Here is a 13,388-nt window from a genome sequence, read left to right as displayed (position 1 = left end):
CACACGGCCTTGCACACGGGCGTGTGGCTTGGCCGTGTGACCCCTGCACCTAATTAATACAAGTCAGTCTACTCACACGGCCTAGCACATGGGTGTGCGGCTTGGCTGTGTGACCCAATTCAGTGTGCACCTAATTTTGGACACGGGTTGGGACACGACCGTGTGCCCTACTTTGAATACCCACACTGCTTGAGACAAGGGGCATGTCTCTTGACTGTGTGAGCTATACGGCCTGGCCACACGGGCGTGTGTCCCTTGCACCTTGGAAAAGTTCTGAAATTTTGTAAAAAATTCTCTAAGCACCCAGTTTAGTCCTGACTTGTTTCTAATGCATATTTTGGGGATCGAGGGCTCATATAAGGGATAATATGTTTGATTTCTGATATAAATATTAAATGGTATGAAATATCTGTATTAGATCTGTAGGTTCCGGTAATGCTCTGTAATCCTGTTCCAGCAACAGATATGGGTTAGGGGTGTTACATGGTTTATAGTCGTGGTGTGATGCTTTATTTTCTAATGATATATATAGGGAGGTCTTTTGATTGTTTTTGAGACAATGTTCTAGTTTGTTAGCCTATCTAAATATTTTGGTATATGTTAGCTTAAAGTTTTGTTGTTTAAATATCTAAATACTAGTTCAAATATAGTAAAGTTTGGTATAAATGTGAGTCATGAATTCTTGATGCTTTTTTAATATATTGGATAATATAAAATGTGGTACCAATGAGGGTACATTGGTTAGGGACATAATATGGTTGTTTTGGCACATTTTGAGCATGTTAAATTGTGTTTTAAATAGGTTAAAAGGCTCGTAATTAGGTTACTTAGTGCCCAAGCAAGTATGATTTGGTAAACTTGATGTTTAAGGTTCATTTTAGTGTACACTGCCTAGGACACGAGCTGTCACATGGTTGTGTGCCATACACAGTCTGAGACACGACCCGTAACACGGCCGTGTGTATCAAATCAGTGACTCACACGGTCTACCACACGATTTACGACACGACCGTGTGCTTTTAGTCAGTGAGTTACACGGCCTACAACACAGCTGTGTGATCTAAGTCAGTGAGTTACACAGGTAGAGACATAGGCCGGGACACGGTTGTGTGTCCCAACTTCAAATGTCCACACGGTCTAGGCTATGTCACACGGCCGTGACCCCTACATCTCAAATTTTCATGTTTTTCTCAAAATTTTTGATTTGTCTCAATTTGATCCCTGAATGTTTCTAAGGTAATTTTAGGGCCCCGTAAACCCGAATAAAGGCCCATGTGTATATTTATTCTATGATATGATATATGTTTATAAATTAATCGAACACTTGTTATAGAATTAAGATAAATTGTTTGTTTGGTTCTGTAACACTTAGATCCTTAATCTGGCAACGGAGACGGGATATGAGTGTTACATCTTATCTTTTCCAAAGATATTTTTTCTAAAACTAAAGTTCTGAGAGTAAGTTTTTCCCTATAAACTTTATTTTTAAAAGTTCTGATACTTTGTTTTCATGATGTATTTTCAAGTTATACTTTAAAGTGATGTTTTAAAGATATGATTTTATGCAAGCCTATGTTTTAAAGTATGTTTTAAAAGTTCAATTTTAGAAGTTACGTTTCCTGTGAGCTCTATGTGATAAGTTTTTGTGCGTGATCCTTTCCAAGCCCTTATGTTGAATATATCGATATAGAAAAGGATTGTGAGTACTCACTTATAAGTTTTATGTGAGTTTGAGCGCTAAGGCCTTGGGACATGTGGAGAGATAAGGAAATGTTGAGCTATGCTCTATTCAATGAGACATGTGGGCATACAGAAGAGTGTTTAGCTTTATGCTACACTTATGGGACATGTTATGGACTTTTTGAGTCATTCTGAAGCATTATAAGGAGATCTGTATATCCAACAAATTTTGATAAGTGTTTTAAGATAAGGGTGAGAACATGTTTTATGTTCCTCAACCATTCTGATAAGACAAGTATGTGAGCATGTTAAATGCTATTATAAGTTCTGCTTTCAAGCAAGAACAACCTAAGCTTTTAAGTATGATTTTTAGTAAGTACATGCAAAACTTTTGTCAAAATTATGTGTTTTATGACAAACAGATTTCGTGAACAAGGTCTCGCAACCTTCACCGCGAAGCCAGCACGTGACATGATTTCAAACTAAGTCTTCTTTCTATTTTAAACTCTATGTTTTAAGCTTACTCTACTGATTCTTGATTATTTACTGAGTTCATAATGAACTCACGCACTCCACTCTTACGTCGTACGTAAGTAGGTCACGGATGGTAGTGGCGAGGTAGATGACTTGGCGAGGCTCATCCTTGATTAGATATCGAAGAACTTTAAAAAATAAGCGATGGGGTTTTATTTATGTGGGTTTAGTCTTATTGCAATATAATTCAATTATTGAAACATTATATTTAAAAGTTTAAGTTTATTTCTATTTAGCAAAACCTTAAGTAAAACCTTGTTATTAGTTTATTCTCAGCAAGAATAAAGTTGATGTTTCTTTAATTTTCCTTGCCTACATTCCATGTTATATTACTAAATTACGACACATGCTTGCCATTTGATTTGTGAAGTATTATTTTCTATGACCCTTGTATGTTTGTAACCCCTAACATGCATGAGAAACCTTCTATAGGAATATATTACAATTTAGCGAAAGTTAAACAAATATGTGAAACCTTGTGTTGAAGACTTCTCTATTTGCAAAGCCTATAGTATGTGAACTATAGTTACCTTTCGAACCCATATTATTCTGCAAGCTCTTGCTTTATGTTGTACTCCGAACTCATATGCTATTTTGTATGATTCATGCAAACTTAAGTTGAGGTGCGAACCTTAATAATAGCTTCCATATAATCGTAGTTATTTTTGAAAGTTTGTACTTTAAATACCTTGTTTATGTCTTGCATACAAACCTCTTAAGTTTTTTTTTAGGTGACATGTGAACCTACCTTTGTTGTTTGTTAAGATCTCATATTTTATTTCTATGTTTGATATTCTTTCGTTGTTGTGTTTTAACTTAACACATTATTGTTGTAAGTTAATAGTGTGTTACAGGTTAGGTTGGGAGTTAACGGAGAGTCACTTCAGTGGCTAATGTAGCTAACTAGATTTGGGTCGAACCTACTTGATCGGGTTTAGGTGTTATGCAAAGGGCTATAAATAGCTTAGAAGTGAATTCTTAGGTGGATTCTTCTCAATTATGTTTCATTCTCTCCTTTTCGTCATCTTCCTTGGTTGCTCTAAATAAGTGATAACTATGGAAGCTCTACATGGAGCAATGATCACGAGGGTTGAGTCGGATAAGTAGAAAATCCAATAAACTGGTAAGGTTTTATTCCATTTGTAAAATTAAGATTAAGAAAATGAGGATAAGGATTTCCCTAAAACCTTTTAAGGGATTCTGTATGACTCTATAAAAAACAAGTTTTAAGTTGAGAATACTGAGTTTAATTCGTGACTTTGGTTGCCATGATTAGGTACCAGGAGGATAGAAGCTCTTGCATTTAGAAAAGAAAAGTTGATAAGGTGAAGAAGAATCAATTGAGTTTCTACTTACCATTACTATAATGCTGAGTGGTTTGCATGATTCTGTGTTAAGTTCTATGATTATGAATGATCTCTGCTGATTGTGTATGATAGGCATAGATAGGATTGCTTGGTATATGGATATCTATCAATGTAGTTCAATGTGCATGAAATAATTATGATTCCATGTTTTAAAAGATAGCGTACTCCATGGTAGAGTGTAAGTAAATGCATGCATGATTATAATTATGAAGCCTGAAAGGGAAATATTGATAGTTTAGGTGAAGTTAGAATTGAGAAAGGGAGATTCTATTAGATATCACCATACGGTGTTGCTAGGTGTGAATAGTGATGAGTGAAGGTTCGGGCCTTACGAAGGGAACACTACGGTGTTCGAGCATCAATGTTAGGATGAGGAATGGAGGAATAGGCGGAGGAATAGGGAAAAAGAAAATTTGAATTCCGTTAAGATTCCACCATCCGAGATTGCTAGGAGGAAACGTTGATGTGTAAAATTCTGAGCCTTCCGGGGAGGGGACACTTCGGTGCTCCGGCATCAAGGTAAAATGTGAAAAGAAATTATATTGACTGATCCTTCGAGACCACACCTCGAGACGGTATTTAAGTTCTATAGAGCATCACCATGGTAATGGTCAATATGCTCTATGGGGCAACACTGAGATGACGGTAAGGTAATATGGGCGACACCTCAAAAGATGTTTGACGTGTAAGACCATAGCTCAACTATGAAAACCAGCGTAGTCTACCGAGACACGAAATATGGGGTACTCCATCAAGAAACTAAACACGAGGTAGTCTTTTGGGACACTAAACAGTGGTAGCCCGTCAGAACACTAAACACGGGGTACTCCGCTTGAACAATAAACATGGGGTAGTCGATCGGGATACTAAACAAGTGGTAGTCCGCCGGGACACTAAACACAATAATCCACTAGAACTAAGGAAACAATGTAGTTTGTTGGGACAATAAACAAAAAATAGATTGCCAATGATGAAAATTATGGAAACTCACGCAATCCAGTAAAAAGTGTTGGATGAAAAATGTATTTATTGGCCAAACGATAGTGAGCCAGTGGATTAATGGGGAACCAGTTGATTAAGGCAAAGGAAGTGGAAAGGAAACAGACCATAAAACTATAATTAGAAGAGTCATAGCGCATATGGGTGGTAACCCAGCTAGAAACATATACGAGAAAGGACATACCAGTAATGCCTAGTGAACAGGCAAACATATTATGGTTTACCCGAGGATTAGAGATAAGGATCTACTATCAAGAGTCTCCGGAGGGTGCACAATGAACCCTGTATACTAGTGGTTGATCAAAAACACATCAGATAGTCCATATGGAAAGAAAGGGTTAGTTAGAACTCAATGATAAAGAGAGTTACCTAGAAAAGAAGCCTCGAGTAATAGGTATGTGTGTTAAGGCTATTCCTCTTTAAAAGAAAAACTAGTATGAAAGTATTAGCCAATTGCCTAGTTCCGTATAGAACAGATATGTGAGAGGAATCATGAACACAAGTGGTCATCCAGATGACAGTCTGCTGGGTAATGTATGCCAAAGAAGTCCACAACAGACAAGTATATATATCAACTCAAAAGCAATATGTTGCGACAAGGCAGAATACAATAAAGTAATCCAAACAACATTGCAACCTAAGAATGGGGTGGTAGCGGTAAATATAAACCCTGATAAGAATGCCAATACACGTGGACCCTACTAGAAGGCCATATGAGTAGAACGTCGATTCATCCGCCAGATCCATAGTGTGCTCAAGTGCCAGGATGAAATCATAAAGAATAGGCATTGAAGGAATTGGGATAAGAGGAATACAAAACACAAGTTATGAAAAGATGGGTGGGAATCCTCAAGGATGATACATCCGCTAGAACCAACCATAGGAAATCAGGGGGACATAAACTCACGAATTAAAGATTTCTAGCGATCACTTCCCCATTAAAGACAGTCAGATATTGGTTAGAAGTCTGACACCCCAGGCAAACTGAGATCGCCAGACGAATCAAAGAGTAGTGTGTTTGGTTCTTTTAAATTTGAAACCCCATTCAAGATGGAGTGTAACAGCTCGATTCTGGGCCTAGTCGGAATAGTGGTTTCGGGACCACAAATCCGACGAGGGAAAATATGGTTATTCTCATATTTTTATGGTATACAATTTCACGGAAAATTTTTGTAAAAATTTCGTTCGAAAATTTCGACGTTTGGGCACTCAATTTAGTCAAAAGGACTAAATTGTAAAAAGTGCAAAAGTTGAGTTCTACATGTTAGAAGTGTCTAATTGTTATGAAATTATAAGTTGAGGGTCCTTATGTGGTAATTAGACCATTAGTGGTTGATGGACAAAAATAGACATAAGAAATGGGTTAAATAGATTTTTTTTAAGTGGGGGCATTTTAGTCATTTGGTAATAAAAAGAATAAAATGGGAAAAAGATGACAAAAATCATCATCTTCATCATTAGGACGAAATCAGCAAGGGGGGAAGCCATAGTTAGGGTTGTCAAGCTTTCAAGCTCGATAGTAAGTGATTCCAAGCCCCGTTTTTAATGTTCTTTACGTTTTTGAGATCCCGATAGCTTAATTTAGCTTATTCTAGCAACAATTCGTGTTAGAGTTTATATTTGGAAAAATACCCATAGGTGAAAAGTGTTTATTTTTCTGTTTTATGGTGGAATATGAAGCTAGAAATTATGTTGAACAACTTTAGCTAAGCGATTTTAAACGAAAACGGGTAAATTGACATAATCGGTAAAAATACCTAATGTTCATAAGTACATGTTAGAGTGAGAATTTGATGTTGCCATAGAAGCGAAAAGTGTTCAGCATGTCATAAAACATAAGAACATGAGATGAAGTTTAATTTCCGAGCCTTGGGGCAAAAATGTAAATATGCAAAAGTTTGGGGGCAAAATTGTAATTTTTCAAAAAGTTGGGTGGAGGATTATTTTAATAAATGTGAACATTAAATGAGTTAATTTTGCTATTATAGATCAAGAAAGACGAGAAGACTACCTCAAACGAGGAAAAGAAAAGATAGTGGAGTAAAGTGCAAAATTACGATATTTTGCACCGAGGTAAGTAAACATGTGATTTAATGCATTATTTGGATATCGTTCAATATAAGTTGAGATTTAATTGAACATAGAATAAATGTTTGGCAAAATTCTAAAAATGTTGTTAAATTGGGAAAGGTGGTAAGGTGTGGTAAAACACGGGTTTTGGTTGAACACTTAATAGGCTAGGAGCATATTGCATATAAAGGGGTTCTTGTGTCTGATTCCCGATTCATTGGTGGTTGCTAAGTGCTGATCCCACCGTATTTTAAATGTGAAAGGGGTTGCTAAGTCTGATTCCCGAGGGGTTGCTAAGTCTTGATTCCCTAATTATTGGTGGTTGCTAAGTGCTGATCCCACCGTATTTTAAATGTGAAAGGGGGTTGCTAAGTGCTGATTCCCCCGAGGGGTTGCTAAGTGCTGATTCCCCTATTCATTGGTGGTTGCTAAGTGCTGATCCCACCGCATCTGAAATGTGAAGGGGGTTGCTAAGTGCTGATTCCCCAAGGGGTTCTTGCGTCTTGATTCCCCGATTCATTGGTGGTTGCTAGGTGTTGAATCCACGATAACTGTTAACATTCAGTGTTCAACAAGTAAATTGGGAAGGTGAACATATGTATATGGTGGACGAGTTTATGGGAGGAATATTGGGTTTGATATTTAATCAACCCATGTATGTGATGGGAGGAAATATCAAAAGTACAAAAGAAACAATGTAAACACAAAACTGTTTTGAACAACAGCAGTTGGGGAACTTTGAAAAATCACCATAAATGGTGGAAAATGAATTAGAGGCTGAATGATATATGAAATTGAATCTGAATGTGTCTAATTTTATATGAAAGAAACAGAGTAATCAAAAGAGTTGTATATTTGGGGATATTTGAATTTTATTGAAACAGGTTGGATTGATTTCGAAATCCCCAATTCCAACTTTGGAAAATCACCAAAAATTTTACAAAAGTAGTTATGGCTTGAAATTTATAAACTTGGATTCCTTATTGAGTCTATTTTTAATAGAAACAAACGAGAACATTTTTTGAAATTTTTACAGAGAGTTATGTGAATTTTAGTAAGGGAAGGCAGGACTGTCAGGCAGTGAAACAGGGGAAGATTCAATGAATAAACTATACTAATTGGCCTGACCAAAAATTCTGAAAATTTTATGGTGCAAAGGTATATGAATCAAGTTTCGGGGAAAATTTACGAAATTCAATTTTGAGCCCTATAGCTCCAAATAAAAATAAATTAGTGACTATGACGCAGAAAAACAGTTTGCTGGAAATTGAACAAACAATAGATTTAATTTGTGATTAAAATTGTTTTATGGTGGAATCATGTGAGAAATTTATTTATTTGTCATATGTTTACTTACTAAGCTATATGCTTACTCGTTTTCATTTTCCCCTTGATTATAGTGATATCCATCAACCCGGAACTTGGACGGAGTCAGACAATCATCCACACTATCATCAACGTTTGGGTATTTTGCAACTAGTATCCCGGAAATATGGCATGTATAGACGACTTTATGTAATGTGGCGTAACTATGTATATATATATATTTTATGATTCGGTTTAAATTGTGGTGTTTATTAATGGTTAAATTGTGTATGATTAAACAACTGAATTTGCTTGGGAATATTGAAATTTTGTTTGAGATATTGCAGGAGGTTTTATGTAAAAATAACCAGAAATGCTGCCGAATTTTTTAAAAAAAATCTAGTAATACCTCATACTCTGTTCCGTTAAGGAATACGGGTAAGGGGTGTTACATTTTAGTGGTATCAGAGCTACGGTTTAGTCGGTTCTCAGGCCAATAAAATATGTGTGAAAGTCAGTCTATACATGCCATGAATATATTGTGATAGTTTGATGATTTCTGACAATTTAAAATTTTGTTTTATATAGTAAATGGACGTTGACCGAAGTGTGGCAGATGATGTTGAAAGTAATGCGCCGGCTCCCGCACAAGGGACCGCGCGTGAAGAGAGTAGACATGAGACACATAGTCAGGACGAGGCTCGGGAAGCCTTCCTTCGGATGATGAGTGATTGGTATACAAAATATGTCCGTATAAATCCGAATGTTCCACCTCCTCCACCCCCTCCTATTCCTCAACCGGTTCCCGTAGCTCCACGAAGTGCTGAATTGGTGAGATCGAGTAAACCACCCGTGGATAGAATTCAAAGCATGGGGTTTGAAGATTTCGAGGCTAATGTTGATGATGATCCTAAAAGCCGAGTTTTGGCTTGAAAATACTATACGGGTATTTGATGAATTATCTTGTACTCCTGAGGAATGTTTGAAATGTGCTGTGTCTTTACTGAAGGAGTCGGCATACCGTTGGTGGAAAACGTTAATATCGGTGGTTCCAAAAGAAAGAGTTACCTGGGACTTCTTTCAGGAGGAATTCAGAAAGAAATATGTAAGCCAGCGGTTTATTGATTAGAAACGCAAGGAGTTTCTCGGATTGAAACAGGGCCGAATGTCAATAGCAGAATATGAACGGGAGTTTGTCCGGCTTAGTAAATATGCCCAGGAATGTGTGCCCACAGAGGCTATGATGTGTAAAAGATTCGAAGAGGGGCTAAACGAAGATATCAGATTGCATGTTGGGGTTTTAGAGTTAAAAGAATTTGTGGTATTGGTTGATCGAGCCTGCAAGGCTGAAGAATTGAGTAAGGAAAAGAGAAGAGCGGAGATGGAAGCTCGAGATGTAAGAAAAATGTCGATGAGCAGGACCTTTCAACCCCAATCGAAGAAGCTTAAAGGGATAGATCCACGACCAACTGGTTCAGCTGGGTACTCACGTAGAGACCGAGGGAGGTCGTATTCTGGAGCCAGAACTCAAGCTACCTCGGTGGCAAGTGTGGGCAATGTGGGAAATACTAGACCTGAGTGCCAACAGTATGGCAGGCGACATACTGGTGAGTGTTGGGGATTTAAACGAGCTTGTTTCAGGTGTGGTTCTCAAGAACACTATATAAGAGATTGCCCTGAGAGAATAGAGGAAGAAAAATTGCAAAGAGCTGGATCGGGTGATATTGTTAGTAGAGGCAGACCACCGAGGAATGTTGGGAGCAAAGCCAGTGGTCAAAGTGTGGTGAAAGATGCAGCTGGGAGATCAGACACTAGAGCGCCTGCCAGGACTTATGCCATACACACTTGAGAGGATGCCTCATCTCCTGACGTGATTACTGGTACATTTTCTCTTCATGATATTGATGTGGTTGCTTTGATTGACCCTGGTTCTACTCATTCATATGTATGTGTGAATTTGGTGTCTAGTAAGAAGTTGCCTGTTGAAAATACTGAATTTATAGTTAAAGTATCAAATCCTTTAGGCAAATGTGTCTTAGTCGATAAGGTTTGCAAGAATTGTCCTCTGATGATTCAAGGTTACTGTTTCCCGGCTAATCTGATGTTGTTACCATTTGATGAGTTTGATGTTATTTTGGGGATGGATTGGTTGATATTGCATGATGCCAAGGTAAATTGTAGACAGAAAATTCTTGAATTAAAGTGTGAAAACGGTGAAATTCTTCGGGTTGAAACAGAGGAGCCGAATAAATTGCCTATGGTGATTTCACACATGTCTGCTCAGAAATACTTGAGAAAGGGATGTGAAGCTTATCTTGCTTATGTGTTGAATACTGATATAACTGGGTCGAAGCTTGAATCGTCTTTAGTCCGTGAATTTCGAGATGTATTTCGAGAGGAATTGCCTGGGTTACCTCCGATTAGAGAAGTTGAGTTTTCTATTGACTTGTTACCTGGTACTACACCGATTTCTATTGCACCGTATCGGATGGCTCAATGAATTGAAAGAATTAAAGGCTCGCCATACAAGAGTTGATGATAAAGGATTTGTAAGACCGAGTTTTTCTCCTTGGGTGCTCTGTGCTATTCATGAAAAAGAAAGACGGTTCTATGAAACTTTGTATTGACTATCGTCAGCTCAACAAAGTGACTATAAAGAACAAGTATCCTTTGCCGAGAATTGATGATTTGTTTGATCAACTAAAAGGGGCAACAGTGTTTTCAAAGATTGATTTGAGGTCTGGTTACTATCAGTTGAGAGTTAAAGAGTCCGACGTGCCGAAAACTGCTTTTAGAACGAGGTATGGACACTATGAATTTCTGGTAATGCCTTTTGGGTTGACTAATGCTCCGGCTATTTTTATGGATTTAATGAACCGAATTTTTCGCCATATCTGGATAAATTTGTGGTGGTGTTCATAGATGATATTTTAATTTATTCTGGATGAATCCGAGCATCTGAGCATCCGAGAACCGTGTTGCGATTCGAGAGAAAAGAAATTTTATGCTAAATTCAGAAAAGTGAGTTTTGGCTTCGGGAGGTCGGATTCTTGGGACATATAGTTTCAAGTGAAGGTATTCGGGTTGACCCAAGCAAAATTTCAGCAATTGTTGATTGGGAACCACCAAAGAATGTATCTGAAGTTAGAAGCTTTCTGGACTTAGCCGGGTATTACAGACGCTTTGTCAAGGGATTCTCGATGATTGCTTCTCCTATGACTAAGTTACTACAGAAGAATGTCAAGTTTGAATGGACTGATAAATGTCAGCAAAGCTTCGAGAAATTGAAGGCTTTATTGACCGAGGCACCAGTGTTGGTACAACCTGAGTCAGGGAAGGAGTTTGTAATTTACAGTGATGCATCGTTGAATGGTCTTGGGTGTGTGTTGATGCAAGAGGGCAAAGTAATAGCTTATGCTTCGAGACAACTGAAACCGCATGAGAAGAATTATCCGACGCGTGATTTAGAATTGGCTGCCATTGTTTTTGCTTTAAAAATTTGGCATCATTATTTGTATGGTGAAAAGTGCCGAATCTTCACTGACCATAAGAGCTTGAAGTATTTAATGAGTCAAAAAGATTTGAATTTGCGGCAACGAAGATGGCTCGAGCTAATTAAAGACTATGAGTTAGTGATTGATTATCACCCCGGGAAAGCTAATGTGGTTGCTGATGCCTTGAGCAGAAAATCTTTATTTGCTTTGAGAACTAGGAGTACGAGATTAACTTTATCTGATGATGGTTCAATTTTGGCTGAATTGAGAGTTAGACCGTTATTTATTCAGCAAATTCGGGAAGCTCAAAAGAATGACAGTAAATTGCAAGCCAGGAGAGCTCAGTGTGAAGCAGGTGTTGACTCAGATTTTCAAATTGGTTCAGATGATTTCCTGATGTTCCGGGATAGAATATGTGTACCGAGAAATGATGAGTTAATCCGGACCATTTTATGCGAGGCACATAGTGGTGATTTGTCAGTTCATCCAGGTAGTATGAAAATGTATAATGATTTGAAGAAATTGTATTGGTGGCCGGGCATGAAGAAAGACATCTCGGAATTTGTATCAAAGTGTTTAATTTGTCAACAAGTGAAAGCTGAGCACCAAGTACCATCGGGTTTACTTCAGCCGATAATGATTCCAGAATGGAAATGGGATAGTATCACGATGGATTTTGTGACAGGATTGCCTTTAACTCCAAAGAAGAAAGATGCTATTTGGGTAATTGTTGATAGATTGACAAAGTCAGCCCATTTTATTCCGGTACGCATTGATTACTCACTTGACAGGTTGGCGGAGTTATATGTTGCTGAAATAGTGAGATTACACGGGGTGCCTAAATCTATTATATCGGATAGAGATCCGAGGTTTACATCGAGGTTTTGGATAAAGTTGCAGGAAGCTCTGGGTACGAAACTGAACTTTAGTACTGCGTTCCATCCGCAAACTGACGGGCAATCAGAAAGAGTGATTCAAGTTCTTGAAGACATGCTCCGGTGTTGTGTTCTAGAATTTGAAGGCAATTGGGAGAAATATCTACCATTGGTTGAATTTGCTTATAACAATAGTTATCAGTCGAGTATACGAATGGCACCGTATGAAGCATTATATGGGCGTAAGTGTAGAACTCCTTTATATTGGACCGAACTCGGTGAAAATCGGATTCATAGAGTTGATTTGGTGAAAGAAACTGAAGAAAAAGTGAAAATAATCCGTGATTGTTTAAAAGATGCTTCGGATCGGCAAAAATCATATGCGGATTTAAAGAGGAAAGAAATTGAGTTTCAAGTGGGTGATAAAGTGTTCTTGAAAGTATCCCCATGGAAGAAAATTCTGAGATTTGGTCGTAAAGGCAAATTGAGTCCACGTTTTATTGGACCGTATAAAGTTATTGAGATAATTGGACCAGTAGCTTATCGATTAGCTTTACCGGCAGAGTTGGAAAGGATACATAATGTATTTCATGTATCGATGTTGCGATGTTATCGTTCGGATCCTTCACATATAGTCTCTCCTGCAGAGATTGAAATTCGACCGGATATGACTTATGAGGAGGAACCAATAAAGATTTTGGCTCGAGAGGTCAAACAGTTACGGGATAAAAGTGTAGCCTTAGTGAAAGTGTTGTGGCAAAAACATGGAATGGAAGAAGCTACGTGGGAACCGGAGGAAGTTATGAGGAAACAGTACCCAAACCTCTTTTTCCTAGGTAAGATTTTCGGGACGAAAATCCCTAAGGGGAGAGTTGTAACACTCGATTACGGGCCTAATCGAAATAGTGGTTTCGGGACCACAAATCCGACGAGGAAAATATGGTTATTCTTATATTTTTATGGTCTACAATTTCACGTAAAATTTTCGTAAAAATTTCGCTCGAAAATTTCGACGTTTGGCACTCAATTTAGTCAAAAGGACTAAATTGTAAAAAGTGCAAAAG

The 13,388-nt window shown here is 37.9% G+C and overlaps 1 protein-coding gene across 1 annotated transcript; it reads left to right on the top strand.

Annotated features, from left to right (window-relative positions):
- Positions 1 to 8,546: 8,546 nt before the first annotated feature.
- Positions 8,547 to 9,804, top strand: LOC128040475 (uncharacterized). Its single transcript, XM_052629232.1, has 3 exons — positions 8,547 to 8,876; positions 8,965 to 9,060; positions 9,115 to 9,804. The coding sequence occupies exons 1-3, from the start codon at positions 8,547 to 8,549 to the stop codon at positions 9,802 to 9,804; spliced, it is 1,116 nt and encodes a 371-aa protein (XP_052485192.1).
- Positions 9,805 to 13,388: the final 3,584 nt, after the last annotated feature.

This window comes from Gossypium raimondii, chromosome 4, assembly GCF_025698545.1.
Source record: "Gossypium raimondii isolate GPD5lz chromosome 4, ASM2569854v1, whole genome shotgun sequence".
NCBI lineage: Eukaryota > Viridiplantae > Streptophyta > Magnoliopsida > Malvales > Malvaceae > Gossypium > Gossypium raimondii.
The sequence above is the reverse complement of the archived record's forward strand: the minus strand, read 5'-3'. Positions and strand labels throughout refer to the sequence as shown.

Coding starts and splice junctions, on each gene's coding strand:
- LOC128040475 (XM_052629232.1), top strand. CDS start 8,547: ATGGACGTTGACCGAAGTGTGGCAGATGATGTTGAAAGTAATGCGCCG. Junction 8,877..8,964: donor ATGATGATCCTAAAAGCCGA/GTTTTGGCTTGA, acceptor TCTTTACTGAAG/GAGTCGGCATACCGTTGGTG. Junction 9,061..9,114: donor AGGAATTCAGAAAGAAATAT/GTAAGCCAGCGG, acceptor GGATTGAAACAG/GGCCGAATGTCAATAGCAGA.